Genomic DNA, 27,137 nt, shown 5'->3' with positions numbered 1-27,137 from the left:
GCGAGCGAGAGACCCCAATCCCCACCAAGGCTGCAGCGTGAGCGGCGAGCGAGAGACCCCAATCCCCACCAAGGCTGCAGCGTGAGCAGCGAGCGAGAGACCCCAAACCCCCACCAAGGCTGCAGCGTGAGCCGGGAGCGAGAGAATTCAAACCCCACCAAGGCTGCAGCGTGAGCAGCAAGCGAGAGACCCCAATCCCCACCAAGGCTGCAGCGTGAGCAGCGAGCGAGAGACCCCAATCCCCTACCAAGGCTGCAGCGTGAGCAGCGAGCGAGAGACCCCAATCCCCACCAAGGCTGCAGCGTGAGCCGGGAGCGAGAGACCCCAATCCCCACCAAGGCTGCAGCGTGAGCGGCGAGCGAGAGACCCCAATCCCCACCAAGGCTGCAGCGTGAGCAGCGAGCGAGAGACCCCAATCCCCTACCAAGGCTGCAGCGTGAGCAGCGAGCGAGAGACCCCAATCCCCACCAAGGCTGCAGCGTGAGCGGCGAGCGAGAGACCCCAATCCCCACCAAGGCTGCAGCGTGAGCCGGGAGCGATAGACCCCAATCCCCCACCAAGGCTGCAGCCTGAGCAGCGAGCGAGAGACCCCAATCCCCACCAAGGCTGCAGCGTGAGCGGCGAGCGAGAGACCCCAATCCCCACCAAGGCTGCAGCGTGAGCCGGGAGCGATACACCCCAATCCCCCACCAAGGCTGCAGCGTGAGCAGCGAGCGAGAGCCCCCAAACCCCTACTTCCAAACACAGATATTAAAGTCAGAACCACGGTTGTTGGAGTTACAAAGCAGCAAAATAGATCCACAGGTGGTGACCCGAGGGGCGCGTGGAGGTGGGAGAGGGGCGGGGGGTTATCAGGAGAGGGTTATAGAGAGGGGGTTGTGATGAGGAGGGGTTATGAGGAGGGCTTATAGGGCGGGGGTTATAGGGAGGGGGGTTTTCGGGATGGGGTTATGAGCAGAGGGGGCTATGAGGAGGGGGTTATAGGGAGGGGGTTATAGGGAGGGGTTTATAAGGGGAGTGGGCTATGAGGAGGGGGCTATGAGAAGGGGGCTATGAGCAGGCAGTTATAGGGAGGGGGCTATGAGGAGGGGGCAATGAGCAGGCAGTTATAGGGAGGGGGCTATGAGGAGGGGGCTATGAGCAGGCAGTTATAGGGAGGGGGCTATGAGGAGGGGGCTATGAGCAGGCGGTTATAGGGAGGGGGCTATAGGGAGGGGGTTATGAGGAGAGGGGGCTATGAGCAGGCGGTTATAGAGAGGGGGCTATGATGAGGAGGGGGTTATAGGGAGGAGGCTATGAGGAGGGGGCTATAGGGAGGGGGTTATGAGGAGAGGGGGCTATGAGCAGGCGGTTATAGGGAGGGGGCTATAGGGAGGGGGTTATGAGGAGAGGAGGCTATGAGCAGGCGGTTATAGGGAGGGGGCTATGATGAGGAAGGGGTTATAGGGAGGGGGTTATAGGGAGGAGAGGTGTGCTCTGGAACGGGTTTAACAAGGACAGAGTGAAGGGGAGGATGAATAAGCCCCCAATCCTGTTCTGATTTGACGCAGGAGGAAGAAGATAATCTTTAATGGAGGCACTGAACCTATCTGCAGCATTGGAGCTCCAATTACTTTGGGGCAGCACGGTAGCCTTGTGGATCGCACAATTGCTTCACAGCTCCAGGGTCCCAGGTTCGATTCCGGCTTGGGTCACTGTCTGTGCGGAGTCTGCACGTTCTCCCCGTGTGTGCGTGGGTTTCTTCCGGGTGCTCCGGTTTCCTCCCACAGTCCAAAGATGTGCAGGTTAGGTGGATTGGCCATGATAAATTGCCCTTAGTGTCCAAAATTGCCCTTAGTGTTGGGTGGGGTTACTGGGTTATGGGGATAGGGTGGAGGTGTTGACCTTGGGTAGGGTGCTCTTTCCAAGAGCCGGTGCAGACTCGATGGGCTGAATGGCCTCCTTCTGCTCTGTAAATTCTATGATTGACAAGCTGTTCCTCACATTGGTCTGTTTCTGTGCAGGAGAATCATTCAGCCCAAAGGGACTCACGGCCCATCCTATCCCTCTGCATCTCACCCTATTAGCCGGTCATTCCACCCCCTCCTCCCCCAGCTCTTTATCCACCTTCTCCAGTTGGGTGACGTGGTGACAGCCGCTGCTACCTTCCAAGATTCTTACGTTAAAGCTGATCAAACGTTTCTTGTCGAGTGAATTCTCACCGGATTCAGCCACCTTTGAGATATCCATTCCCTGTTCAGACGCCATAAATCCCAGCACAGAAAATACAACAAATCCCGAGAAGAAGCTGGTTGTGCTGTTTATCAGTGCCAAGAGGTAAGCATCTCTGTGGACAAAGCACCAAGACACACACCAAGTTACAACACTTTTCCCATCACCCATTAGGCCAAAACACAAAACAAGCTCCAAATTCAAAACTTTAATAAATACTTTGCCCTGAGAAGCACAAAAATCTCCCCCCCCCCCACCCCCCCCCCCCACCCCACCACCACCCCAACCCCATCCCCCCCGTCAATATATAACCTCTTTAATCAGCTCCTTCAAACCTGACTACAGCCCCAGACAAAGAGAATCAGAAGGGAAGGTGTTACCGGCTTCGATCTGGTGAAGAGGCTTTGGAGACACTCAGGAAAACATACTCTTTGGATGCAAAGGCACGACGCAGTCAAGGGTACAGGAGGGATAATACATACAAGAGCAAGTTATTAACACACAGATCATTGGCAGAGAGACCTGTCAATTGCCCAGACCAAAAGCAGTGCTAAATAGACACAGAAACTCTTTGGACCGTTTTGTGTAATTGCCTTAAATAGAACTGACTGCAGTTCAGGTGCTGAAGGAATACTGAAGGTGATATAAACACACTGCCAAAAACACAGCGGCTCAAACAGCAAAGCGTCAGAGAAAAAAGATTTCACCTCCACAGCGAAGGACATTACTGGAGGAGAAAAACAAACATTCGGATAAATATCACTCACTCGATGCTGCCGTTGATGGGGAGACGAGGCAGAGCTTTCTCCTGACACCTTACCCACACGCACCTGTCTACAGGTAACTCCTTACCCACACATACCTGTCTACAGGTAACACCTTACCCACACGTACCTGTCTACAGGTAACTCCTTACCCACACATACCTGTCTACAGGTTATACCTTACCCACACATACCTGTCTACAGGTAACTCCTTACCCACACATACCTGTCTACAGGTTATACCTTACCCACACGTACCTGTTTGGATAATACCTTACCCATACGCATCTGTCTACAGGTAACTCCTTACCCACACATACCTGTCTACAGATAACACCTTACCCACACGTACCTGTCTACAGGTAACTCCTTACCCACACATGCCTGTCTACAGGTAATACCTTACCCACACGTACCTGTTTGGATAATACCTTACCCACATGTACCTGTCTACAAGTAACACCTTACCCACACATACCTGTCTACAGGTAACTCCTTACCCACACATACCTGTCTACAGGTAACTCCTTACCCACACATACCTGTCTACAGGTAACTCCTTACCCACACATACCTGTCTACAGGTAACTCCTTACCCACACATACCTGTCTACAGGTAACTCCTTACCCACACATACCTGTCTACAGGTAACTCCTTACCCACACATACCTGTCTACAGGTAACTCCTTACCCACACATACCTGTCTACAGGTAACTCCTTACCCACACATACCTGTCTACAGGTAACTCCTTACCCACACATACCTGTCTACAGGTAACTCCTTACCCACACGTACCTGCTTAGATAATACCTTACCCACACGCACCTGTCTACAGGTAACACCTTATCCACACGTACCCGTCTACAGGTAACACCTTATCCACATGTACCTGTCTACAGGTAACACCTTATCCACACATACCTGTCTACAGGTAACACCTTATCCACACGTACCTGTCTACAGATAACACCTTATCCACACGTACCTGTCTACAGGTAACACCTTACCCACATGTACCTGTTTAGATAATACCTTACCCACACGCACCTGTCCACAGGTAACACATTACCCACATACACTGTCTACAGGTAACACCTTATCCACACTTGTACTTGTCTACAAGTAACACCTTACCCACATGTACCTGTCTACGGGTAACATTTTACCCACATGTACCTGTCTATTGGTAACATCTTCCCCCCCGTACCTGTCTGCAGGTAATACCTTACCAACATGTACCTGTCTACAGGTAACATCTTCCCCGTACCTGTCTACAGGTAATACCTTACCCACACGTACCTGACGACAGGTAACACCTTATCCACACATACCTGTCTACGGGTAACGCCTTACCCACATGTACCTGTCTACAGGTAACATCTTACCCACACGTACCTGTCTACAGGTAACACCTTATCGACACATACCTGTCTACAGGTAATACCTTACCCACATGTACCTGTCTACAGGTAAAATCTTCCCCATACCTGTCTACAGGTAATACCTTACCCACATGTACCTGTCTACAGGTAACACCTTATCCACACATACCTGTCTACAGGTAACACCTTACCCACATGTACCTGTCTACAGGTAACTCCCTAATGGCACATGCCTGATTAGAGGTAACTCCCTACCAGCACACACCTGTCTAAAGGTAACTCCTCAATGAAACACACCTGTCTGCAGTTAATTCCTCAATGAAACACACCTGTCCACATGCAATTCCTTACCAGCACACACCTGTCTACATGTAACTCCCTAATGACATACTCCTGCCTACAGGTAACTTCTTCCAAGTACACACCTGCCTACAGGGAACTCCTTACCAGCACACACCTGCTTCCAGGTAACTCCCTACTAGCACACAACTGCCTCCAGGTAACTCCCTATTGGCACAAACCTGTGTACAGGTAACTCCCTACTGGCAAACACCTGTCTACAGGTAACTCCCTACCAACACACAGCTGTCTACAGATAAGATAAAGTCGCCACAGTCCCAGATGACCATAGGCTGCTCTCCCCTTTGAGAGCTGACTGGTGGCGATTTAACCTGAGGGTCACCACACCTCAGGCGAGGGGCAAGGTTGAGAAGGCGGGGCCTTCATGATTATCCTCAGCCGGTGCGGGTAACTCTCGACCAGCACATCCCTGTTTCTAGGTAACTCCCTACTGAGGATGTCATTGGCCTGGTTTGAAACCATTCATTTCTGATTCTGAGGCCAGTCCACTAAGAGGAATGAACAGTGGAAAGTTTATATTCAAAATACAGGTCACGTTATTGCTGAAATCACTGAATAATTCGGTGTACGCAGCTGGGCCCAGTCAATAAAGGCTTACCTCCCCGTATAAAATCCTAAGATGAGCAGTTACAGGAGTTGTAAACCTCTTCAGAAGTGTGTTGTCTGTAAAGATTACTCTTAAATGTATAGACCTTCGACAATGAAATACAAATCATCAACAATAAAAATTGGAATGTGAATGCTGCTCTCCACTGAGCTCAGGATTTCTCACAGAGTCAGCTTGGTGTTGCTGTCTCTGTGGCGAGGCCTACTGCCTGTTGAATCATTCAGACCCCATTTGCTCCAGGAATAAATCGGACTTCACGAACAGTGGAGTTGTTGTGGCGATTTTGATTGGATGTTTGGTGTCCCCAAACGAAGGCTCTCCTATACAATGCTGCGACAGAAATATTGCACAAGACACGACAAAATAACATGGAAGTCAGGAGTGAGTGAAAGAGTTTAAGTCCCTCTGGTATTGAGGCAGATCCGCAGCTCTCTGCTGGTGCAGTTTTGCTCCAATAGACTTACTGAGCAAGTCTAGACAAAGCATCTGCCATGTTTATCTGCAATGTCATGACATGAAGGTTCTGGAAGGATCAAAGCACATTAGTGCAAAGGTGGAGTAAATTCTGCAATGCTGCTTAAAATTTCAAAAGAATAAAGAACAAAGAACAATACAGCACAGGAACAGGCCCTTCGGCCCTCCAAGCCTGTACCGGTCATGATACCACCTTTGGCCAAAGCCCTCAGCACTTCCTTGTGCTGTATCCCAAAGATTACAAACTTTGACAAAGTCATCCCATGGTCACCCAGAGCTGGGATTGAGCTGTGATAGTGTGGGTGATCCACTGGGGGATGGGGGGTTGGGGGAGTGGAGTGCGAGCTACCCCCAAGTTGTGCTGAGAAGGTTGTGGGCCGCCTTCTATAACCGGCGGCAAAGTTTTGTGTAACTGGGCGGGTTTCCATGTCACTCCAGGGGGCAGCTAATAATGAACCATAATGGTGTGGGACTGGAATCCCCAAGAGGCCAGACTGGGAAAGGATAGCAATTTTCCTTCCTGAATGGACATTCAGGAATCCAATGGGTTTTTAAGAAAGTCTGACAGCTTCCTGGGCAATTTTCTTTCAGAATATTTTGAAGTTAACACAAATTCTCAAACATTCTCTGCATGGCTCTATATGGTGCACAGCAGAAGGTGCTGAGGTCAGTGGGACGAAGGCTACATTCAGACTGCTCCTGACCAGTAGCTGGTGACCCCCTCACTCCCCTCCCACCTGTGACAGGATGGAACCCTCCAGGTGGCTCATACCTATGGAGTGATCCAGAGCCTTTCCTCTCAAACATCCGGGTGATGTACCAGTTTGTGGCTGAGTCGGGAGACAAACTGAAGGGAAAATGTGGGGTGATGCAGTCATTGTGATCTGGTTCCAACTTACTGAAGCAGCAAGAGAAATTGTCACAGTGGGAAGAGACCTCGAGTTGATCCAATCGGAACATGACTGAATAGAGTGATAAGGTAAGGAAACATGGCTGGGAATAACTGGTTAATAAGACAATCAGCATTCATACATGTTAAAGGTGGGAATAATATCCAGGACTGTTCTGTGCGTTATCAAAACCAAAGCTTTGCTTCACTGACAGTCTCCTGCTCAGGTTCAGTTACAAGGAAAGGCCCCGTAGGAACTAAAGAGAATTATGGTTGGAGCCAATGGAACGAACAGGATTGAAGCAACACAATTTACTACTTCCAACAATGGCCCAAAGGAAAGAGGAAAACATCCCTCTCCAATGAGCACTCACTTTGGCCTCTAGATTCGTATTGGACAAGGGTTCTCTGGGAAAAGCAATACAGACTCATACTGGCCGCAAGTGAACATTTACTTACTATTCATCACAGATATGGCCCAGGAACTTACTAAAACCTGCGAAAGGTAGGGAAAGTTTAAGTTGGGTTAGGATGTGAAAAGGCAACTCAAAGATGGAGGTGAAGCTTCTCCTTGAGTTTCCATTGCTTGGAAGTCGAGGTGTTGAGTGAGGAAGGGGATGGGTTGAGTGAGGGAGGGGATGGGTTGAGTGAGGGAGGGGCTAGTTGAGTGAGGAAGGGGATGGGTTGAGTGAGGAAGGGGATGGGTTGAGTGAGGAAGGGGATGGGTTGAGTGAGGAATGGGATGGGTTGAGTGACGGAGGGGATGGGTTGAGTGAGGGAGGGGATGGGTTGAGTGAGGGAGGGGATGGGTTGAGTGAGGAATGGGATGGGTTGAGTGAGGGAGGGGATGGGTTGAGTGAGGAAGGGGATGGGTTGAGTGACGGAGGGGATGGGTTGAGTGAGGAATGGGATGGGTTGAGTGACGGAGGGGATGGGTTGAGTGAGGGAGGGGATGGGTTGAGTGAGGGAGGGGATGGGTTGAGTGAGGAATGGGATGGGTTGAGTGAGGGAGGGGCTGGTTGAGTGAGGAAGGGGATGGGTTGAGTGAGGAAGAGGATGGGTTGAGTGACGGAGGGGATGGGTTGAGTGAGGAAGGGGATGGGTTGAGTGAGGAATGGGATGGGTTGAGTGAGGAAGGGGATGGGTTGAGTGAGGGAGGGGATGGGTTGAGTGAGGAAGGGGATGGGTTGAGTGAGGGAGGGGCTAGTTGAGTGAGGAAGGGGATGGCTGAGTGAGGAAGGGGATGGGTTGAGTGAGGGAGGGGCTAGTTGAGTGAGGAAGGGGATGGCTGAGTGAGGAAGGGGATGGGTTGAGTGAGGAAGGGGATGGGTTGAGTGAGGAAGGGGATGGGTTGAGTGAGGGAGGGGCTAGTTGAGTGAGGAAGGGGATGGGTTGAGTGACGGAGGGGATGGGTTGAGTGAGGAAGGGGATGGGTTGAGTGAGGAAGGGGATGGGTTGAGTGAGGAAGGGGATGGGTTGAGTGAGGAAGGGGATGGGTTGAGTGAGGGAGGGGCTAGTTGAGTGAGGAAGGGGATGGCTGAGTGAGGAAGGGGATGGGTTGAGTGAGGAAGGGGATGGGTTGAGTGAGGGAGGGGCTGGTTGAGTGAGGAAGGGGATGGGTTGAGTGAGGAAGGGGATGGGTTGAGTGAGGAGGTGGATGGTTGAGTGAGGAAGGGGATGGGTTGAGTGAGGAAGGGGATGGGTTGAGTGAGGAGGTGGATGGTTGAGTGAGGAAGGGGATGGGTTGAGTAAGGAAGAGGATGGGTTGAGTGAGGAGGTGGATGGTTGAGTGAGGAGGTGGATGGTTGAGTGAGGAAGGGGATGGGTTGAGTAAGGAAGGGGATGGGTTGAGTGAGGAAGGGGATGGGTTGAGTGAGGAAGGGGATGGGTTGAGTGAGGAAGGGGATGGGTTGAGTGAGGAAGAGGATGGGTTGAGTGAGGAGGTGGATGGTTGAGTGAGGAGGTGGATGGTTGAGTGAGGAAGGGGATGGGTTGAGTAAGGAAGGGGATGGGTTGAGTGAGGAAGGGGATGGGTTGAGTGAGGAAGGGGATGGGTTGAGTGAGGAAGGGGATGGGTTGAGTGAGGAGGTGGATGGTTGAGTGAGGAGGTGGATGGTTGAGTGAGGAAGGGGATGGGTTGAGTGAGGGAGGGGCTGGGTTGAGTGAGGAGGTGGATGGTTGATTGAGGAGGTGGATGGTTGAGTGAGGAAGGGGATGGGTTGAGTGAGGGAGGGGATGGGTTGAGTGAGGAAGGGGCTGGGTTGAGTGAGGAGGTGGATGGTTGATTGAGGAGGTGGATGGTTGAGTGAGGAAGGGGATGGGTTGAGTGAGGAGGTGGATGGTTGAGTGAGGAAGGGGATGGGTTGAGTGAGGAAGGGGATGGGTTGAGTGAGGAAGGGGGTGGGTTGATTGAGGAGGTGGATGGTTGATTGAGGAAGGGGATGGGTTGAGTGAGGAGGTGGATGGTTGAGTGAGGAAGGGGGTGGTTGAGTGAGGAAGGGGATGGGTTGAGTGAGGAGGTGGATGGGTTGAGTGAGGAAGGGGGTGGTTGATTGAGGAAGTGTGTGTGGAGACAACATTTTCCTCTATTACCTGATCATCCTACCTGTATGAATTTCAAGTTCCTGGGTTTTACATGTACACAGCATCTTAACTATAAACAGATTAATAAAAAATAGCAGATAGGTAGATTGCTAAAATAGAACATTAGACTTGTGAACACATATAAGAGAGGTTTTATAGCTTATTATTAAATCATTACCATCCCTTCAATCTCTGCACTTGGCAGGTAAGAGCCAGGAAGCTGGATGGGGCAATCTGGAATCTATTGTTGCCTTGTTCTTATCGAACAATAGTGTTGTCTCCTGGTAACCTCAATGGGTTGTAGGTGCAGTGCCCTACAGGAAAGCATGACACGTCCTGAAGAAAACCATAATTACAGATGAGATTAATCAGGTTGGAACGTAGTTTTGTGCAGATGAAAATCCAGGGAGTGTGCACCATTAATCACCCGGAATCTTCCAGGAGACAGTGGGAGGGCCACAGAAACCATGCACAAAATCAATGACGTACGGCTGCCCCTAGCACCAGGGCATGGCGAGGACTGAGTGAGGGAGTTCCTGGTTAATTGATTGCGTCGGGTTAGGCAAATCGTCAGAAATCTCCAAATGCCACTGGTAGAAGCCGGACGACAAAGATTCAGATTCAATAGTAACTTTCAAAACAGTACAGAGCTGTGGGGAAGAATAGGGTGAGGGGGACTAATTGGATAGATCTTTCAGAGCTGGCAGAGGCATGGATGGGCCAAATGGCCTCTGTCTGTGCTGTAAGGTTGCAATGTTAATTACAAACATATTTGATCAGAATTAGTCACTCATTCTCAGAGTATAAGGCAGTTGTCACCGCACCAATATTGCTGTGGTTGAGGTGGATGAACATAACCCTGCCTGGTCAAGGCTGCTCCAGTTGGCACACACATGGAGGGTTTCCCCACACTGTTGCTGATGAGTTGCGCTCTAACCCAGCCGCCAGGATTAGTTGCAATGCCAGTTTCTAGGCACTGTTGGGAGATCTGGGAAAAGCTGCTTCCTCTCTGTGCTCAGGGTCAATGGTCATTGATGTTCATACCGGACATGATCTGATGATCCCAGCATTTTCTAGAAGTATTCATCTGGTTCAGGATTGTGTAGAATAATGAGCACTGGTTGGAATTTCGATAAACTAGTACCAGCTCCATCTGTGGCAGTGATTGGCAGCTTCAACGGTGATACCTGGCCCTCCTACACTCACGGGTAAAGGATTAGTACCCATGCACGCTCTAGCTTTAACCATGTCCTTTCTTTTCTGGCTAGTTCTCCCCTCCTCAGGACATTGACCACTCCCTTTGATGGGGGGTCTGTTCCACAGGGGCTGATCACCCTCCAATATCTCAAACGCCAATGTGGTTATTACCAACCTGTGGGAGATGAAATTATGCCTTGACGCCCAATTGCTGCCTTGGGCGGGGGATCCTGTGCATGTCAGCAACATGGCCGAGCATTGTAGCTGACCCAGCAGGCGGGAGTGAGGCAGTGATGAGTGATTGAAGAAGACTGGATGGTTCTAATGGCTCTGTCCTCTGCTGATCCAGACCATCCTGGGTTTAATTTCTGCTTTGCAACTTCTCACGATCTTCAGCTCCTCATTTCTCATTCCCAACTGCACTCCATGGCTCCTAGGGCCGGCTCCCACTGCCGAGGTCTGTCTATCCACAGGTGAGATCCCACCATCCCCGCACTCCCCGAATGCCCCACACACTCCTCCAATACTACAGGCCAGGTATCTGTAGCTGCCAATTACTCGTTCATAGCTCACAGCCGTGAATGGGCCCGTTGGTGGTTTGGGGGTTTTGCGTGTCAGGGGTCTGAGCTCAGTCATACTGTGAGTTGCACCCGTCACAGATACAAGGACAAAGCTGCTGATACCAGGGACTTCACCCCATCTCTCAGCAGACTTCCTTCAGCGTGCGAAAATACCCAAAATGGTTTTTTGTTTGGAGAAAAAAAAGAAATGATTAAAGTGTATCTCCTGCGTTGCTAGGTTACCTGTAGCAGTTGTTGTGAAAACGATTGTAGCTGCCTAGTGCTGTAAGTGCTCCTAATCCAATCGCATATGAGAAAAAGATCTGGGTTCCTGCATCAATCCAAACCTTCAAGAGAAATCAAGTAAAATAAAACATTCTATAAAGGCAATGCAGAATGCTTGGTAAACGGGAGGACCAATCCACGTGGCTGAAGGGTTCAGATTAACCTCGAGAATCCACCAATAACAACAGCAACAAAAGTACTTATTTCCGACAATCTGGATTAAATTAGATCAAAGAAGCTTTGCCCCTAGTGAGCCCTCAAGAGCTCTTCACATCTTCACCAACAGGAAACTGCCCAACAGCAAAATATAAAAAGAGAGAAGTATTCAGCCCAGTTCAACAATTTACAGAAAAGTCTCCAGGAATCAGAGGGAGTGGGGGAAGAAACACAAAGAGAACAGCTAAACCGGGAGGCGAGTAAAAATTCATCTGTTACCTGAGCTTCGCCAAGCTTGGACCAATCAGGTTTCAGGTAGTAAATGATGCCATTCAAAGCTCCCGGAAGCGATACTCCATGAGCTAGGAGAATGATCAGCACAAGATAGGGGAACAAAGCAGTGAAATAGACAACCTGGAGAGAGAGAGAGAGAGAGAGAGATGAACGGGAGCATGCTGTCACCCCACTGGACTTCAAAAACAGGACAATTTTGAAAAGATCAATCTCCCACCTCCCATTTCCCTGAGAGAGAATTGGCTTTGTCCTCTCCGGTAGCAAATTCTTTCATAGAACATAGAACATAGAACAATACAGCGCAGTACAGGCCCTTCGGCCCACGATGTTGCACCGAAACAAAAGCCATCTAACCTACACTATGCCATTATCATCCATATGTTTATCCAATAAACTTTTAAATGCCCTCAATGTTGGCGAGTTCACTACTGTAGCAGGTAGGGCATTCCACGGCCTCACTACTCTTCGCGTAAAGAACCTACCTCTGACCTCTGTCCTATATCTATTACCCCTCAGTTTAAAGTTATGTCCCCTCGTGCCAGCCATTTCCATCCGCAGGAGAAGGCTCTCACTGTCCACCCTATCTAATCCCCTGATCATTTTGTATGCCTCTATTAAGTCTCCTCTTAACCTTCTTCTCTCCAACGAAAACAACCTCAAGTCCATCAGCCTTTCCTCATAAGATTTTCCCTCCATACCAGGCAACATCCTGGTAAATCTCCTCTGCACCCGCTCCAAAGCCTCCACGTCCTTCCTATAATGCGGTGACCAGAACTGTACGCAATACTCCAAATGCGGCCGTACCAGAGTTCTGTACAGCTGCAACATGACCTCCCGACTCCGGAACTCAATCCCTCTACCAATAAAGGCCAACACTCCATAGGCCTTCTTCACAACCCTATCAACCTGGGTGGCAACTTTCAGGGATCTATGTACATGGACACCTAGATCCCTCTGCTCATCCACACTTTCAAGAACTTTACCATTAGCCAAATATTCCGCATTCCTGTTATTCCTTCCAAAGTGAATCACCTCACACTTCTCTACATTAAACTCCATTTGCCACCTCTCAGCCCAGCTCTGCAGCTTATCTATATCCCTCTGTAACCTGCTACATCCTTCCACACTATCGACAACACCACCGACTTTAGTTTCAAACATTTGATTACATCTCAACCCAGTAAGCTCAAGAAGCTTGCAACAATATTGTAACCAATCTCATGGTCAAAGTAAGTTAACCATTGGTAAAACAGTACACACAGAGGGTCAGTACTGAGGGAGTGCTGCACTGTCAGAGGGTCAGTACTGAGGGAGTGCTGCACTGTCAGAGGGTCAGTACTGAGGGAGTGCCGCACTGTCAGAGGGTCAGTACTGAGGGAGTGCTGCACTGTCAGAGGGTCAGTACTGATCGAGTGCTGCACTGTCAGAGGGTCAGTACTGAGGGAGTGCTGCACTGTCAGAGGGTCAGTACTGATCGAGTGCTGCACTGTCAGAGGGTCCGTACTGAGGGAGTGCCACACTGTCAGAGGGTCAGTACTGAGGGAGTGCCGCACTGTCAGAGGGTCAGTACTGAGGGAGTGCTGCACTGTCAGAGGGTCAGTACTGAGGGAGTGCCGCACTGTCAGAGGGTCAGTACTGAGGGTGTGCTGCACTGTCAGAGGGTCAGTACTGATCGAGAGCTGCACTGTCAGAGGGTCCGCACTGAGGGAGTGCTGCACTGTCAGAGGGTCAGTACTGAGGGAGTGCTGCACTGTCAGAGGGTCAGTACTGAGGGAGTGCTGCACTGTCAGAGGGTCAGTACTGAGGGAGTGTTGCACTGTCAGAAGGTCAGTACTGATCGAGTGCTGCACTGTCAGAGGGTCAGTACTGAGGGAGTGCTGCACTGTCACAGGGTCCGTACTGAGGGAGTGCTGCACTGTCAGAGGGTCAGTACTGAGGGAGTGCTGCACTGTCACAGGGTCCGTACTGAGGGAGCGCCTCACTGTCAGAGGGTCAGTACTGAGGGAGTGCTGCACTGTCAGAGGGTTAGTACTGATTGAGTGCTGCACTGTCAGAGGGTCAGTACTGAGGGAGTGCTGCACTGTCAGAGGGTCAGTACTGAGGGAGTGCTGCACTGTCAGAGGGTCAGTATTTCACTGTCAGAGGATCAGTACTGAGGGGGTGCTGCACTGTCAGTGGGTCAGTTCTGAGGGAGTGCTGCACTGTCAGAGGGTCAGTATTTCACTGTCAGAGGGTCAGTACTGAGGGAGTGCTGCACTGTCAGAGGGTTAGTACTGAGGGAGTGCTGCACTGTCAGAGGGTCAGCTCTGAGGGAGTGCTGCACTGTCAGAGGGTCAGTACTGAGGGAGTGCCGCACTGTCAGAGGGTCAGTACCGAGGGAGTGCTGCACTGTCAGAGGGTCAGTTCTGAGGGAGTGCTGTACTGTCAGAGGGTCAGTACTGAGAGAGTGCCGCACTGTCAGAGGGTCAGTACTGAGGGAGTGCTGCACTGTCAGAGGGTCAGTACTGAGGGAGTGCTGCACTGTCAGAGGGTCAGTACTGAGGGAGTGCCGCACTGTCAGTGGGTCAGTACTGAGGGAGTGCTGCACTGTCAGAGGGTCAGTACTGAGGGAGTGCTGCACTGTCAGAGGGTCAGTAGTGAGGGAGTGCCGCACTGTCAGAGGGTCAGTACTGAGGGAGAGCTGCACTGTCAGAGGATCAGTACTGAGGGAGTGCTGCACTGTCAGAGGGTCAGTACTGAGGGAGTGCTGCGCTGTTGAAGAGGGAGGGAGGGAGAAATCATTCTAATGTCCCCATCAAACACTCCCAGGACAGGTACTGCACGGGGTTAGATACAGAGTCAAGTCTCTCTTGTTCAATCGCTCTGGCTCTTCTCGGTACTGTTAGCGAAACACTTGATGGAAATTTTCCACTTTGTCATTGAATTCGAAGGCAAGCAGTGCTGTTGTGTAACAGACTCTCCATTTCCAATACAGCATTGTGTTGAAATGTGGCCGAGATATCGGCAGGGCCAGTCGGCAGTGTTCTGGGCCTGTGCTGGGAGGGTTGTTTGAATTGCTGAGAAGTGGAGGATGTGGGAGAGTAAAGGATTTGATGATTGATCAGCTGGTTGCCAGGGACAGCAGACGACAGGTTTGCTTAATGATCTGGATGCCCGACATTGTCTCCCGCTTTATCCATGGCCTAATAATTCTGTAGTGGAGCCCGGCACTTTGGAGAAATAGCAGTTCTCAGTTCACACAGAACACTAACCTTTCACCTGATAGAAGCCTGAAAAGTTCTGAAATGTTGGCTCAGGTAGAGATTGCGAAGGTGCTTCATGGTGTGTGGGAACAGATAACCAGAGACTATCAATATCAGACAGTCAATAAAAACTACGTTTAATCACGGGGGCCGAGATTCTCAGGGGTTATGAAGAATAAGCGACTGGAATGGTGATCATGTGAAGGGGAAATGTTTCTGAAGTGTGTTCCGGAGCATTCTTGATGTCAGTATGTTTCTGGCTAATGAGGTGGGACAAGGAGGGAGGGATTCTCCACCCCCACGCCGAAGTGCCCACGCCCTCGTGAACGCCGTCGAGGTTCACGACGGCGCGGAACGGCCCCGGTCCCGACCGATTCAGGCCCTGACAATGGGCCAGTATCGGGGCCACGTCATCTACCCGCGCCAGGCCTTGTCGCCCGCGTAAAAGCGGCGCCGCATAGATGACGCGGCCGGCGCCGCATAACGGGCGTCACCCGCGCACATGCGTGGTTGCCGTCCTGTCCAAATCCGCCCCGCATGATGAGGGACGGATCTTGCGGTGCCGCTGAAGGAAGGAGGTGCTCCTTCAGAGAGGACAGCCCGTCGATCGGTGGGCACCGATCGCGGGCCACCCCACATTCCAGGTTACGCCCGGGGCAGGATCCCCCCTCGCCCCCCCCGCCCCCCCCCCGCAGGCCGCCCCCCCAGTGTTCACGCACCGCCCACAACTGCAGCGACCAGGTATGGACGGCGCCGGGGGGAACCCGCCGTTTTGGCCTGGCCGCTCGGCCCATCCGGGCCTCAGAATAGCGGGGGTGCCGGAGAATCGCCATTTTGGGTGAAACTCGACCGGGCCGTTCCCGCCACTTGGGAGAATCGCGGGAGGGCGTCGGACCGGCGTCCCCGGAAATTTTGGCGGCCCAGGCGATTCTCCCAACCGGCGCAGGAGTGGAGAATCTCGCCCAGTGTGTGGGACCCGTACCCCAGTGAGAGTCAGTGTGTGGGACCCGTACCCCAGTGAGAGTCAGTGTGTGTGGGACCCGTACCCCAGTGAGAGTCAGTGTGTGGGACCCATACCCCAGTGAGAGTCAGTGTGTGTGGGACCCGTACCCCAGTGAGAGTCAGTGTGTGTGGGACCCGTACCCCAGTGAGAGTCAGTGTGTGTGGAACCCGTACCCCAGTGAGAGTCAGTGTATGTGGGACCCATACCCCAGTGAGACTCATTGTGTGTGGAACTGTACCCCAGTGAGACTCAGTGTGTGTGGAACTGTACCCCAGTGAGAGTCAGTGTGTGTGGAACTGTACCCCAGTGAGAGTCAGTGTGTGTGGGACCCGTACCCCAGTGAGAGTCAGTGTGTGTGGGACCCGTACCCCAGTGAGAGTCAGTGTGTGTGGGACCCGTACCCCAGTGAGAGTCAGTGTGTGGGACCCATACCCCAGTGAGAGTCAGTGTGTGTGGGACCCGTACCCCAGTGAGAGTCAGTGTGTGTGGGACCCGTACCCCAGTGAGAGTCAGTGTGTGTGGAACTGTACCCCAGTGAGGGTCAGTGTGTGTGGGACCCGTACCCCAGTGAGAGTCAGTGTGTGTGGGACCCGTACCCCAGTGAGAGTCAGTGTGTGTGGGACCCATACCCCAGTGAGAGTCAGTGAGTGTGGAACCCGTACCCCAGTGAGAGTCAGTGTGTGTGGGACCCGTACCCCAGTGAGAGTCAGTGTGTGTGGGACCCGCACCCCAGTGAGAGTCAGTGTGTGGGACCCGTACCCCAGTGAGAGTCAGTGTGTGTGGGACCCGTACCCCAGTGAGAGTCAGTGTGTGTGTAACCCGTACCCCAGTGAGAGTCAGTGTGTGTGGGACCCGTACCCCAGTGAGAGTCAGTGTGTGTGGAACTGTACCCCAGTGAGTGTCAGTGTGTGTGGGACCCGTACCCCAGTGAGAGTCAGTGTGTGTGGGACCCGTACCCCAGTGACAGTCAGTGTGGGACCCGTACCCCAGTGAGAGTCAGTGTGTGTGGGACCCGTACCCCAGTGAGAGTCAGTGTGTGTGGGACCCGTACCCCAGTGAGAGTCAGTGTGTGTGGGACCCGTACCCCAGTGAGAGTCAGTGTGTGTGGGACCCGTACCCCAGTGAGAGTCAGTGTGTGTGGGACCCGTACCCCAGTGAGTCAGTGTGTGTGGGACCCGTACCCCAGTGAGAGTCAGTGTGTGTGGAACTGTACCCCAGTGAGAGTCAGTGTGTGTGGGACCCGTACCCCAGTGAGAGTCAGTGTGTGTGGGACCCGTACCCCAGTGACAGTCAGTGTGTGTGGAACTGTACCCCAGTGAGAGTCAGTGTGTGTGGGACCCATACCCCAGTGAGAGTCAGTGTGTGTGGGACCCGTACTCCAGTGAGTCAGTGTGTGTGGTACCCGTACCCCAGTGAGAGTCAGTGTGTGTGGGACCCGTACCCCAGTGAGAGTCAGTGTGTGTGGGACCCGTACCCCAGTGAGAGTCAGTGTGTGTGGAACCCATACCCCGGTGAGAGTCAGTGAGTGTGGGACCCGTACCCCTGTGAGAGTCAGTGAGTGTGGGACCCGTACCCCAGTGAGAGTCAGTGTGTGTGGAACTGTACCCCAGTGAGAGTCAGTGTGTGTGGAACCCGTACCCCAGTGAGAGTCAGTGAGTGTGGAACCCGTACCCCAGTGAGAGTCAGTGTGTGTGGGACCCGTACCGCAGTGAGAGTCAGTGTGTGTGGAACTGTACCCCAGTGAGAGTCGGTGTGTGTGGAACCCGCACCCCAGTGAGAGTCAGTGTGTGTGGAACCCGTACCCCAGTGAGAGTCAGTGTGTGTGGGACCCGTACCCCAGTGAGAGTCAGTGTGTGTGGGACCCGTACCCCAGTGAGAGTCAGTGTGAGTGGAACTGTACCCCAGTGAGAGTCAGTGTGTGTGGGACCCGTACCCCAGTGAGAGTCAGTGTGTGTGGGACCCGTACCCCAGTGAGAGTCAATGTGTGTGGTACCCCGTACCCCAGTGAGAGTCAGTGTGAGTGGAACTGTACCCCAGTGAGAGTCAGTGTGTGTGGAACTGTCCCCCAGTGAGAGTCAGTGTGTGTGGAACCCGTACCCCAGTGAGAGTCAGTGTGTGTGGAACCCGTACCCCAGTGAGAGTCAGTGTGTGTGGAACCTTTACCCCAGTGAGAGTCAGTGTGTGTGGAACCCGTACCCCAGTGAGGGTCAGTGTGTGTGGAACTGTACCCCAGTGAGAGTCAGTGTGTGTGGAACTGTACCCCAGTGAGAGTCAGTGTGTGTGGAACCCATACCTAAGTGAGAGTCAGTGTGTGTGGGACCCATACCCCAGTGAGAGTCAGTGTGTGTGGGACCCATACCCCAGTGAGAGTCAGTGTGTGTGGAACCTTTACCCCAGTGAGAGTCAGTGTGTGTGGAACCCGTACCCCAGTGAGGGACAGTGTGTGGGACCCGTATCCCAGTGAGAGTCAGTGTGTGTGGGACCCGTACCCCAGTGAGAGTCAGTGTGTGTGGAACTGTACCCCAGTGAGAGTCAGTGTGTGTGGAACCCATACCTAAGTGAGAGTCAGTGTGTGTGGGACCCATACCCCAGTGAGTGTCAGTGTGTGTGGGACCCATACCCCAGTGAGAGTCAGTGTGTGTGGAACCTTTACCTCAGTGAGAGTCAGTGTGTGTGGAACCCGTACCCCAGTGAGGGACAGTGTGTGGGACCCGTATCCCAGTGAGAGTCAGTGTGTGTGGGACCCATACCCCAGTGAGAGTCAGTGTGTGTGGAACTGTACCCCAGTGAGAGTCAGTGAGTGGAACCCGTACCCCAGTGAGAGTCTGTGTGTGTGGAACCCGTACCCCAGTGAGAGTCAGTGTGTGTGGGACCCGTACCCCAGTGAGAGTCAGTGTGTGTGGGACCCGTACCCCAGTGAGAGTCAGTGTGTGTGGAACCCGTACCCCAGTGAGAGTCAGTGTGTGTGGAACCCGTACCCCAGTGAGAGTCAGTGTGTGTGGAACCCGTACCCCAGTGAGAGTCAGTGTGTGTGGGACCCGTACACCAGTGAGAGTCAGTGTGTGTGGGACCCGTACCCCAGTGAGAGTCAGTGTGTGTGGAACCCGTACCCCAGTGAGAGTCAGTGTGTATGGAACCCGTACCCCAGTGAGAGTCAGTGTGTGTGGAGCCCGTACCCCAGTGAGAGTCAGTGTGTGTGGAACTGTACCCCAGTGAGAGTCAGTGAGTGGAACCCGTACCCCAGTGAGAGTCTGTGTGTGTGGAACCCGTACCCCAGTGAGAGTCAGTGTGTGTGGGACCCGTACCCCAGTGAGAGTCAGTGTGTGTGGGACCCGTACCCCAGTGAGAGTCAGTGTGTGTGGAACCCGTACCCCAGTGAGAGTCAGTGTGTGTGGAACCCGTACCCCAGTGAGAGTCAGTGTGTGTGGAACCCGTACCCCAGTGAGAGTCAGTGTGTGTGGGACCCGTACACCAGTGAGAGTCAGTGTGTGTGGGACCCGTACCCCAGTGAGAGTCAGTGTGTGTGGAACCCGTACCCCAGTGAGAGTCAGTGTGTATGGAACCCGTACCCCAGTGAGAGTCAGTGAGTGTGGGACCCGTACCCCAGTGAGAGTCAGTGTGGGACCCGTACCCCAGTGAGAGTCAGTGTGTGTGGGACCCGTACCCCAGTGAGAGTCAGTGTGTGTGGGACCCGTACCCCAGTGAGAGTCAGTGTGTGTGGAACCCGTACCCCAGTGAGAGTCAGTGAGTGTGGGACCCGTACCCCAGTGAGAGTCAGTGTGTGTGGGACCCGTACCCCAGTGAGAGTCAGTGTGTGTGGAACCCGTACCCTAGTGAGAGTCAGTGTGTGTGGAACCCGTACCCCAGTGAGAGTCAGTGTGTGTGGGACCCGTACCCCAGTGAGAGTCAGTGTGGGACCCGTACCCCAGTGAGAGTCAGTGTGTGTGGAGCCCGTACCCCAGTGAGAGTCAGTGTGTGTGGGACCCGTACCCCAGTGAGAGTCAGTGTGTGTGGGACCCGTACCCCAGTGAGAGTCAGTGTGTGTGGGACCCGTACCCCAGTGAGAGTCAGTGTGTGTGGGACCCGTACCCCAGTGAGAGTCAGTGTGTGTGGAGCCCGTACCCCAGTGAGAGTCAGTGTGTGTGGGACCCGTACCCCAGTGAGAGTCAGTGTGTGTGGGACCCGTACCCCAGTGAGAGTCAGCCATGGGGCACAAAGATCAACGACCTACACTGGGCAGCACGAGTGAGTAGTCACTAACGCCACCCGCCACCCCCCGAAAGGGAGCATACACTCCCCCCAACTCTCCATGCGAACCCCAACCCTCCCTCCACCCCCTCCCCCTTAACTACCCCTCAACCCTTCCTTCACACCCGCTCTCGCACCACTGTGAACCATGTGTGTGGCTGACGAGGCCCTCTCTGTGTCTCCTCAGGAAAAGCTCTCCCATAATCGCCGGGGGAGGGCCCAGACTGGTGGAGGGGTGCTGGACATAAGAATCCTCACCTCCTTGGAGGAGCGTGCCCTGGAGGTGACCGGTGTGGCCGAGGACAGGGGGGGCACCCACACGGAGGCTGGCGGACGCCACAGAGGTGGGGAACCACCGGACTCCACCCGGAGGACTTGTCAAACGTGAGTTGTTGTTGCCTTACTGACTGACCCATCCCTCCCACTGACCACCTGTCCATTCTCCCGCAGGACCTCCAGCCGGCAGCGCTGGCCATCCCGGGCGGCCCCCTCTCCTGACCCCGAGCAGAACACCTCGGAGGACCTGTCAAACGTGAGTTGTTATTGCTTTACTGACTGACCCATCCCTCCCACTGACCACATGTCCATTCATGGCAGCACGGTAGCATTGTGGATAGCACGGTTGCTTCACAGCTCCAGGGTCCCAGGATCGATTCCCGCTTGGGTGACTGTCTGTGCGGAGTCTGCACGTTCTCCCCGTGTCTGCGTGGGTTTCCTCCGGGTGCTCCGGTTTCCTCCCACAAGTCCCGAAAGACGTGCTGTTAGGTAATTTGGACATTCTGAAATCTCCCTCTGTGTCCCCGAACAGGCGCCGGAGTGTGGCGACTAGGGGAGTTTCACAGTAACTTCATTGCAGTGTGAATGTAAGCCTACTTGTGACAATAATAAAGGTTATTATTATTATTCTCCCACAGGTCCTCGAGGCGCCGGCCCATCCCAGGTGGCCCCTTTCCCCGGCCTCCCAGGAGACCACCTTGTCACAGCTGTCACCCCCACCCTCCATCAGCGCAGATACAGACACCTCGGTGGGAAATGTTAGTGGTCAGGCTTCTGGTGAGCACCATCCGACAGCTGCTGCTGCACATCTGGTGGAGGCAGGAACCCCCCGGGCGAGACAGCAGTCACAGGTCTGCAGGATCCCAGGACCCAGCCTGCTGCTCAGCCTCTGGAAGTAGGATACCCGGAGCTGATGGAGACGATAGGGAGCGGCCGGGACTTTCAGAGGGGGGGATATCAGCGGCACCATCGGGAGAGGGGAATTGTCAAATGCAATAAACACCTTTGTGCACAACCATTATGATGCCTCTGTCACTTTCTTCCACAATGCAGGCCGACCTTAGCCCATCTCTCCCGACATTTCCCCATTTCCGTGGCACCCACCCACTCTCCAGCCGTGGACCTGTCCCGGAGCTGTGTCCCATTCCCTGAGTGTTCAGATGTTGGCTGCTGCGTGTGTGGAGTAGCCTCCTGCAGTGTTCAGGCTTCACTGTTTGATTGGGGTGCTGGGCGATGACTCCCACATGCTACATGGCCCTCCCACCTTGACTTGGCTTGTGTCAAGTGCTCACTTAACCACGATTGCCAATTCTCTATTAGCGAAAGCCTTCAGCCGCATGGCCAGAGGCCTCAGCAGTCGGCGGGGGTTATGGGTGGTCAGTGGGCAGATAGGCAGGGTAGACAATATCCAGGGGTTGGCATGGTGGTACCACGAGTGGTTGCTCCCCCCCCCCTCCCCACCACCACTGGTCGCCCCCCAGCCCCTCCCCCCATCCTCCGATGGCAGCCCTCCCCTGCGGAAGGTCCCCATCCCCCAGCAAGCCCCACGCCCCAGCATTCTTTGCCTGTGAGCAAAGATGGCTACTCCCCTCCGCGGCTCCCCAAGGAAGCCCTTCCGCCAGATTCACGTTTTTCAAAAGGAGTAGTAATCTGTGCCAGTGTGAGCACTTGCTGGAGGGCCGCTGAATGACGGGAGACGGTTAGATTTGGGGGTCGCTAACTGTATGGAAATAGGCCTTAAGTGAGCTTAAGAGGAGCGATTGAGTAGACTGGGACTATACTCATTGGAATTTAGAAGGATGTGGAGGGATCTTATACAAACATATAAAATTATGAAGGGAATAGATAAGATGGAAGCCGGGAGGTAGTTTCCACTGGTGGGTGGCACTAGAACTCGGGGGCAGAGCCTCAAAATAAGTGCGAGCAGATTTAGGACTGAGTTGAGGAGGATCTTCTTCACCCAAAGGGTTGTAAATCGGTGGAATTCCCAGTGAAGCAGTTGAGGCTCCTTCATTAAATGTTTTTAAGGCAAAGATAGATAGATTTTTGAACAATAAAAGATTAAAAGATTATGGTGGGTGGGCGGGGGTAAGTGGAGCTGAGTCCACAAAAAGATCAACCATGATCTTAGCGGATGGCGGAACAGGCTCAAGAGGAGAGATGGCCCAGCCCTGCTCCTAGTTCTTATGATTCACACAGCGAGTGGTTAGGATCTGGAATGTACTGTCTGTGAGTGTGGTGGAGACAGATTCACACAGCGAGTGGTTAGGATCTGGAATGTACTGTCTGTGAGTGTGGTGGAGACAGATTCACACAGCGAGTGGTTAGGATGTGGAATGTACTGTCTGTGAGTGTGGTGGAGACAGGGTCACACAGTGAGTGGTTAGGATCTGGAATGTACTGTCTGTGAGTGTGGTGGAGGCAGATTCACACAGCGAGTGGTTAGGATCTGGAATGTACTGTCTGAGAGTGTGGTGGAGGCAGATTCACACAGCGAGTGGTTAGGATCTGGAATGTACTGTCTGAGAGTGTGGTGGAGGCAGATTTACACAGCGAGTGGTTAGGATCCGGAATGTTCTGTCTGAGAGTGTGGTGGAGGCAGATTCACACAGCGAGTGGTTAGGATCTGGAATGTACTGTCTGAGAGTGTGGTGGAGGCAGATTTACACAGCGAGTGGTTAGGATCCGGAATGTTCTGTCTGAGAGTGTGGTGGAGGCAGATTCACACAGCGAGTGGTTAGGATCTGGAATGCACTGTCTGCGAGTGTGGTGGAGGCAGATTCACACAGCGAGTGGTTAGGATGTGGAATGTACTGTCTGTGAGTGTGGTGGAGGCAGATTCACACAGCGAGTGGTTAGGATCTGGAATGTACTGTCTGAGAGTGTGGTGGAGGCAGATTTACACAGCGAGTGGTTAGGATCCGGAATGTTCTGTCTGAGAGTGTGGTGGAGGCAGATTCACACAGCGAGTGGTTAGGATCTGGAATGTACTGTCTGAGAGTGTGGTGGAGGCAGATTCACACAGCGAGTGGTTAGGATCTGGAATGCACTGTCTGTGAGTGTGGTGGAGCCAGATTCACACAGCGAGTGGTTAGGATCTGGAATGTACTGTCTGTGAGTGTGGTGGAGACAGATTCACACAGCGAGTGGTTAGGATCTGGAATGTACTGTCTGTGAGTGCGGTGGAGGCAGATTTACACAGCGAGTGGTTAGGATCTGGAATGTACTGTCTGAGAGTGTGGTGGAGGCAGATTTACACAGCGAGTGGTTAGGATCTGGAATGTACTGTCTGAGAGTGTGGTGGAGGCAGATTCACACAGCGAGTGGTTAGGATCTGGAATGTACTGTCTGAGAGTGTGGTGGAGGCAGATTTACACAGCGAGTGGTTAGGATCTGGAATGTACTGTCTGAGAGTGTGGTGGAGGCAGATTCACACAGCGAGTGGTTAGGATCTGGAATGAGCACTGTCTGTGAGTGTGGTGGAGGCAGATTCACACAGCGAGTGGTTAGGATCTGGAATGTACTGTCTGTGAGTGTGGTGGAGACAGATTCACACAGCGAGTGGTTAGGATCTGGAATGTACTGTCTGAGAGTGTGGTGGAGGCAGATTCACACAGCGAGAGGTTAGGATCTGGAATGCACTGTCTGAGAGTGTGGTGGAGACAGATTCACACAGCGAGTGGTTAGGATCTGGAATGTACTGTCTGTGAGTGTGGTGCAGACAGATTCACACAGCGAGTGGTTAGGATCTGGAATGTACTGTCTGTGAGTGTGGTGGAGACAGAGTCACACAGCGAGTGGTTAGGATCTGGAATGTTCTGTCTGTGAGTGTGGTGGAGACAGATTTACACAGCGAGTGGTTAGGATCTGGAATGTACTGTCTGAGAGTGTGGTGGAGGCAGATTCACACAGCGAGTGGTTAGAATCTGGAATGTACTGTCTGTGAGTGTGGTGGAGGCAGATTCATGCAGCGAGTGGTTAGGATCTGGAATGTACTGTCTGTGAGTGCGGTGGAGACAGACTCAATGGTGGTTTTGACAGGTGAATGTGAGTATTATCTGAAGTGATGGAAATTGAAGGTTAAGGGGAGATGTGCAGGGGAGTGGCAATTGCTTGGTTGTTCTTGCAGAGGGAGTCAGCAGTGAGACTATGGATTGAGTCTCTCTCTCTGTACACTAACCATTTTATGAGTCTATGATGTCATTAAATGTTGAAGATTTTGAGAGAGCGTGACCAAGATAGATTCTGCCATGGAATCCCCACAGTGCAGGAGGAGGTCATTCAGCCCATTGAGCCGACACTGACAGTGCAAACTCCACACAGACAGTGACCCAAAGCCAGAATTGACCCGGGTCCCTGGAGCGTTGAGGCAGCAGTGCTAACCACTGTGCCACCGTGCCTCCCCTGTGTCACCATGTCACAGCTGACTTGCGTGGATCTCCAATTGGTTACCTCACAGGTCCTGATAACAATGCTCCCTTCGCCAGAATCAGTGCAACATGCAATCTGCTGCATGAGTTATCCACCACCAACAGGAGCATGATTTATTGTGATGGGATCCTGGCTGAGGCTTTGTTTATTACTGCAGACTTGGAGGGACAGCATTGAGGGTTACTGGAGGAGATGAGAGCAATATTTAAATTTAGAGGTGAGCGATCCTGGACCCTGACAAGGAGCTCCGAGGTGTTGGGTTGCCAATCAGGAAGGAGCCTGCAGCAGTTATGGGGGTCCTAGTTGCAGTTCCTCGGGAGCTGCAGAACGAGTTGGAAATGAAGGTAAGGGGAGTTGCCACAAAGGGCACCAGTCAGTGCAACTACAGTAGAGCTGAGATAGTTCGTACCTTCCCTGTTGACTTCACACCTTTCCAGATACAGAAATAGACAATAATCCATGTTGCGAGGACACACAGGAGCATCTGCCAGTTGATCGCTCCGAGGTGATCAATTCCAACTGAGATTCGCAGCACTTTCCTCCTGGAAGGGATAATAAGACATTAAATAAACATCAGGAAATTATGTCAAAGTGTGAGGAGAGTGAGGGGAGAGTGGGATTAGACTGGGTGGGATATTAAAGGGTATGGGAAGAGAGGAGAGTGTGATTAGACTGGGTAGGATATTAAAGGGTGTGGGAAGTGAGGGGGAGAGAGGGATTGCACTGGGTGGGATATTAAAGGGTGTGGGGAGGGGGGAGTGGGATTAGACTGGGTGGGATTTTAAAGGGTGTGGGGAGTGAGGCGAGGGAGGATTAGACTGGGTGGGGTATTAAAGGGTGCGGGGAGTGAGGGGAGAGTGGGATGAGACTGGGTAGGATATTAAAGGGTGTGGGAAGTGAGGGGGAGAGAGGGATTGCACTGGGTGGGATATTAAAGGGTGTGGGGAGGGGGGAGTGGGATTAGACTGGGTGGGATTTTAAAGGGTGTGGGGAGTGAGGCGAGGGAGGATTAGACTGGGTGGGGTATTAAAGGGTGCGGGGAGTGAGGGGAGAGTGGGATGAGACTGGGTAGGATATTAAAGGGTGTGGGAAGTGAGGGGGAGAGAGGGATTGCACTGGGTGGGATATTAAAGGGTGTGGGGAGTGAGGGGGGAGTAGGATTAGACTGGATGGGATATTAAAGGGTGCGGGGAGTGAGGGGGAGAGTGGGATGAGACTGGGTAGGATATTAAAGGGTGTGGGAAGTGAGGGGGAGAGAGGGATTGCACTGGGTGGGATATTAAAGGGTGTGGGGAGGGGGGAGTGGGATTAGACTGGGTGGGATTTTAAAGGGTGTGGGGAGTGAGGCGAGGGAGGATTAGACTGGGTGGGGTATTAAAGGGTGCGGGGAGTGAGGGGAGAGTGGGATGAGACTGGGTAGGATATTAAAGGGTGTGGGAAGTGAGGGGGAGAGAGGGATTGCACTGGGTGGGATATTAAAGGGTGTGGGGAGTGAGGGGGGAGTGCGGTTAGACTGGGTGGGATATTAAAGGGTGCGGGGAGTGAGGGGGAGAGTGGGATTAGACTGGGTGGGATATTAAAGGGTGCGGGGAGTGAGGGGGCAGTGGGATTAGACTGGGTGGGATATTAAAGGGTGCGGGGAGTGAGGGGGATTAGACTGGGTGGGATATTAAAGGGTGCGGGGAGTGAGGGGAGAGTGGGATTAGACTGGGTGGGATATTAAAGGGTGTGGGGAGTGAGGAGAGAGTGGGATTAGACTGGGTGGGATATTAAAGGGTGTGGGGAGTGAGAGGAGAGTGGGATTAGACTGGGTGGGATATTAAAGGGTGCGGGGAGCGAGGGGGAGAGTGGGATTAGACTGGGTGGGATATTAAAGGGTGTGGGGAGTGAGAGGAGAGTGGGATTAGACTGGGTGGGATATTAAAGGGTGTGGGGAGTGAGGAGAGAGTGGGATTAGACTGGGTGGGATATTAAAGGGTGTGGGGAGTGAGGAGAGAGTGGGATTAGACTGGGTGGGATATTAAAGGGTGTGGGGAGTGAGGGGTGAGTGGGATTAGACTGGGTGGGAATTAAAGGGTGCGGGGAGTGAGGGGGAGAGTGGGATTAGACTGGGTGGGGTATTAAAGGGTGTGGGGAGTTTTACACTGTTGTAGAATATTCTTATCTCTTTGT

At 52.9% G+C, this 27,137-nt stretch overlaps 1 protein-coding gene and 1 long non-coding RNA gene across 5 annotated transcripts in view; one reads left to right on the top strand and one right to left on the bottom strand.

Annotated features, from left to right (window-relative positions):
* Positions 1–21,522, top strand: part of LOC140388647 (uncharacterized) — a 71,610-nt gene extending 50,088 nt beyond the window's left edge. The window contains exons 2-4 of one of the 2 annotated variants that reach the window (XR_011934234.1): positions 20,446–20,602; positions 20,709–20,790; positions 21,173–21,522. This is a non-coding gene — a long non-coding RNA (uncharacterized lncRNA). Of the gene's footprint in view, positions 1–20,445; positions 20,643–20,708; positions 20,791–21,172 lie in introns of both variants that reach the window. The other variant, XR_011934235.1, reaches the window with a different exon arrangement.
* Positions 1–27,137, bottom strand: part of LOC140388646 (sodium- and chloride-dependent creatine transporter 1-like) — a 270,017-nt gene that overhangs the window by 49,838 nt on the left and 193,042 nt on the right. For all 3 annotated transcript variants that reach the window (XM_072473114.1, XM_072473113.1, XM_072473116.1), the window contains exons 5-8: positions 25,375–25,507; positions 11,751–11,885; positions 11,274–11,377; positions 2,202–2,326 (exon numbers count right to left, since the gene is read on the bottom strand). In XM_072473114.1, coding sequence (XP_072329215.1) covers positions 2,202–2,326; positions 11,274–11,377; positions 11,751–11,885; positions 25,375–25,507 — 497 coding nt within the window. The remainder of the gene's footprint in view (positions 1–2,201; positions 2,327–11,273; positions 11,378–11,750; positions 11,886–25,374; positions 25,508–27,137) is intronic.

Source organism: Scyliorhinus torazame, chromosome 13, assembly GCF_047496885.1.
Source record: "Scyliorhinus torazame isolate Kashiwa2021f chromosome 13, sScyTor2.1, whole genome shotgun sequence".
NCBI lineage: Eukaryota > Metazoa > Chordata > Chondrichthyes > Carcharhiniformes > Scyliorhinidae > Scyliorhinus > Scyliorhinus torazame.
This window is presented reverse-complemented; position numbering and strand designations above follow the sequence as displayed.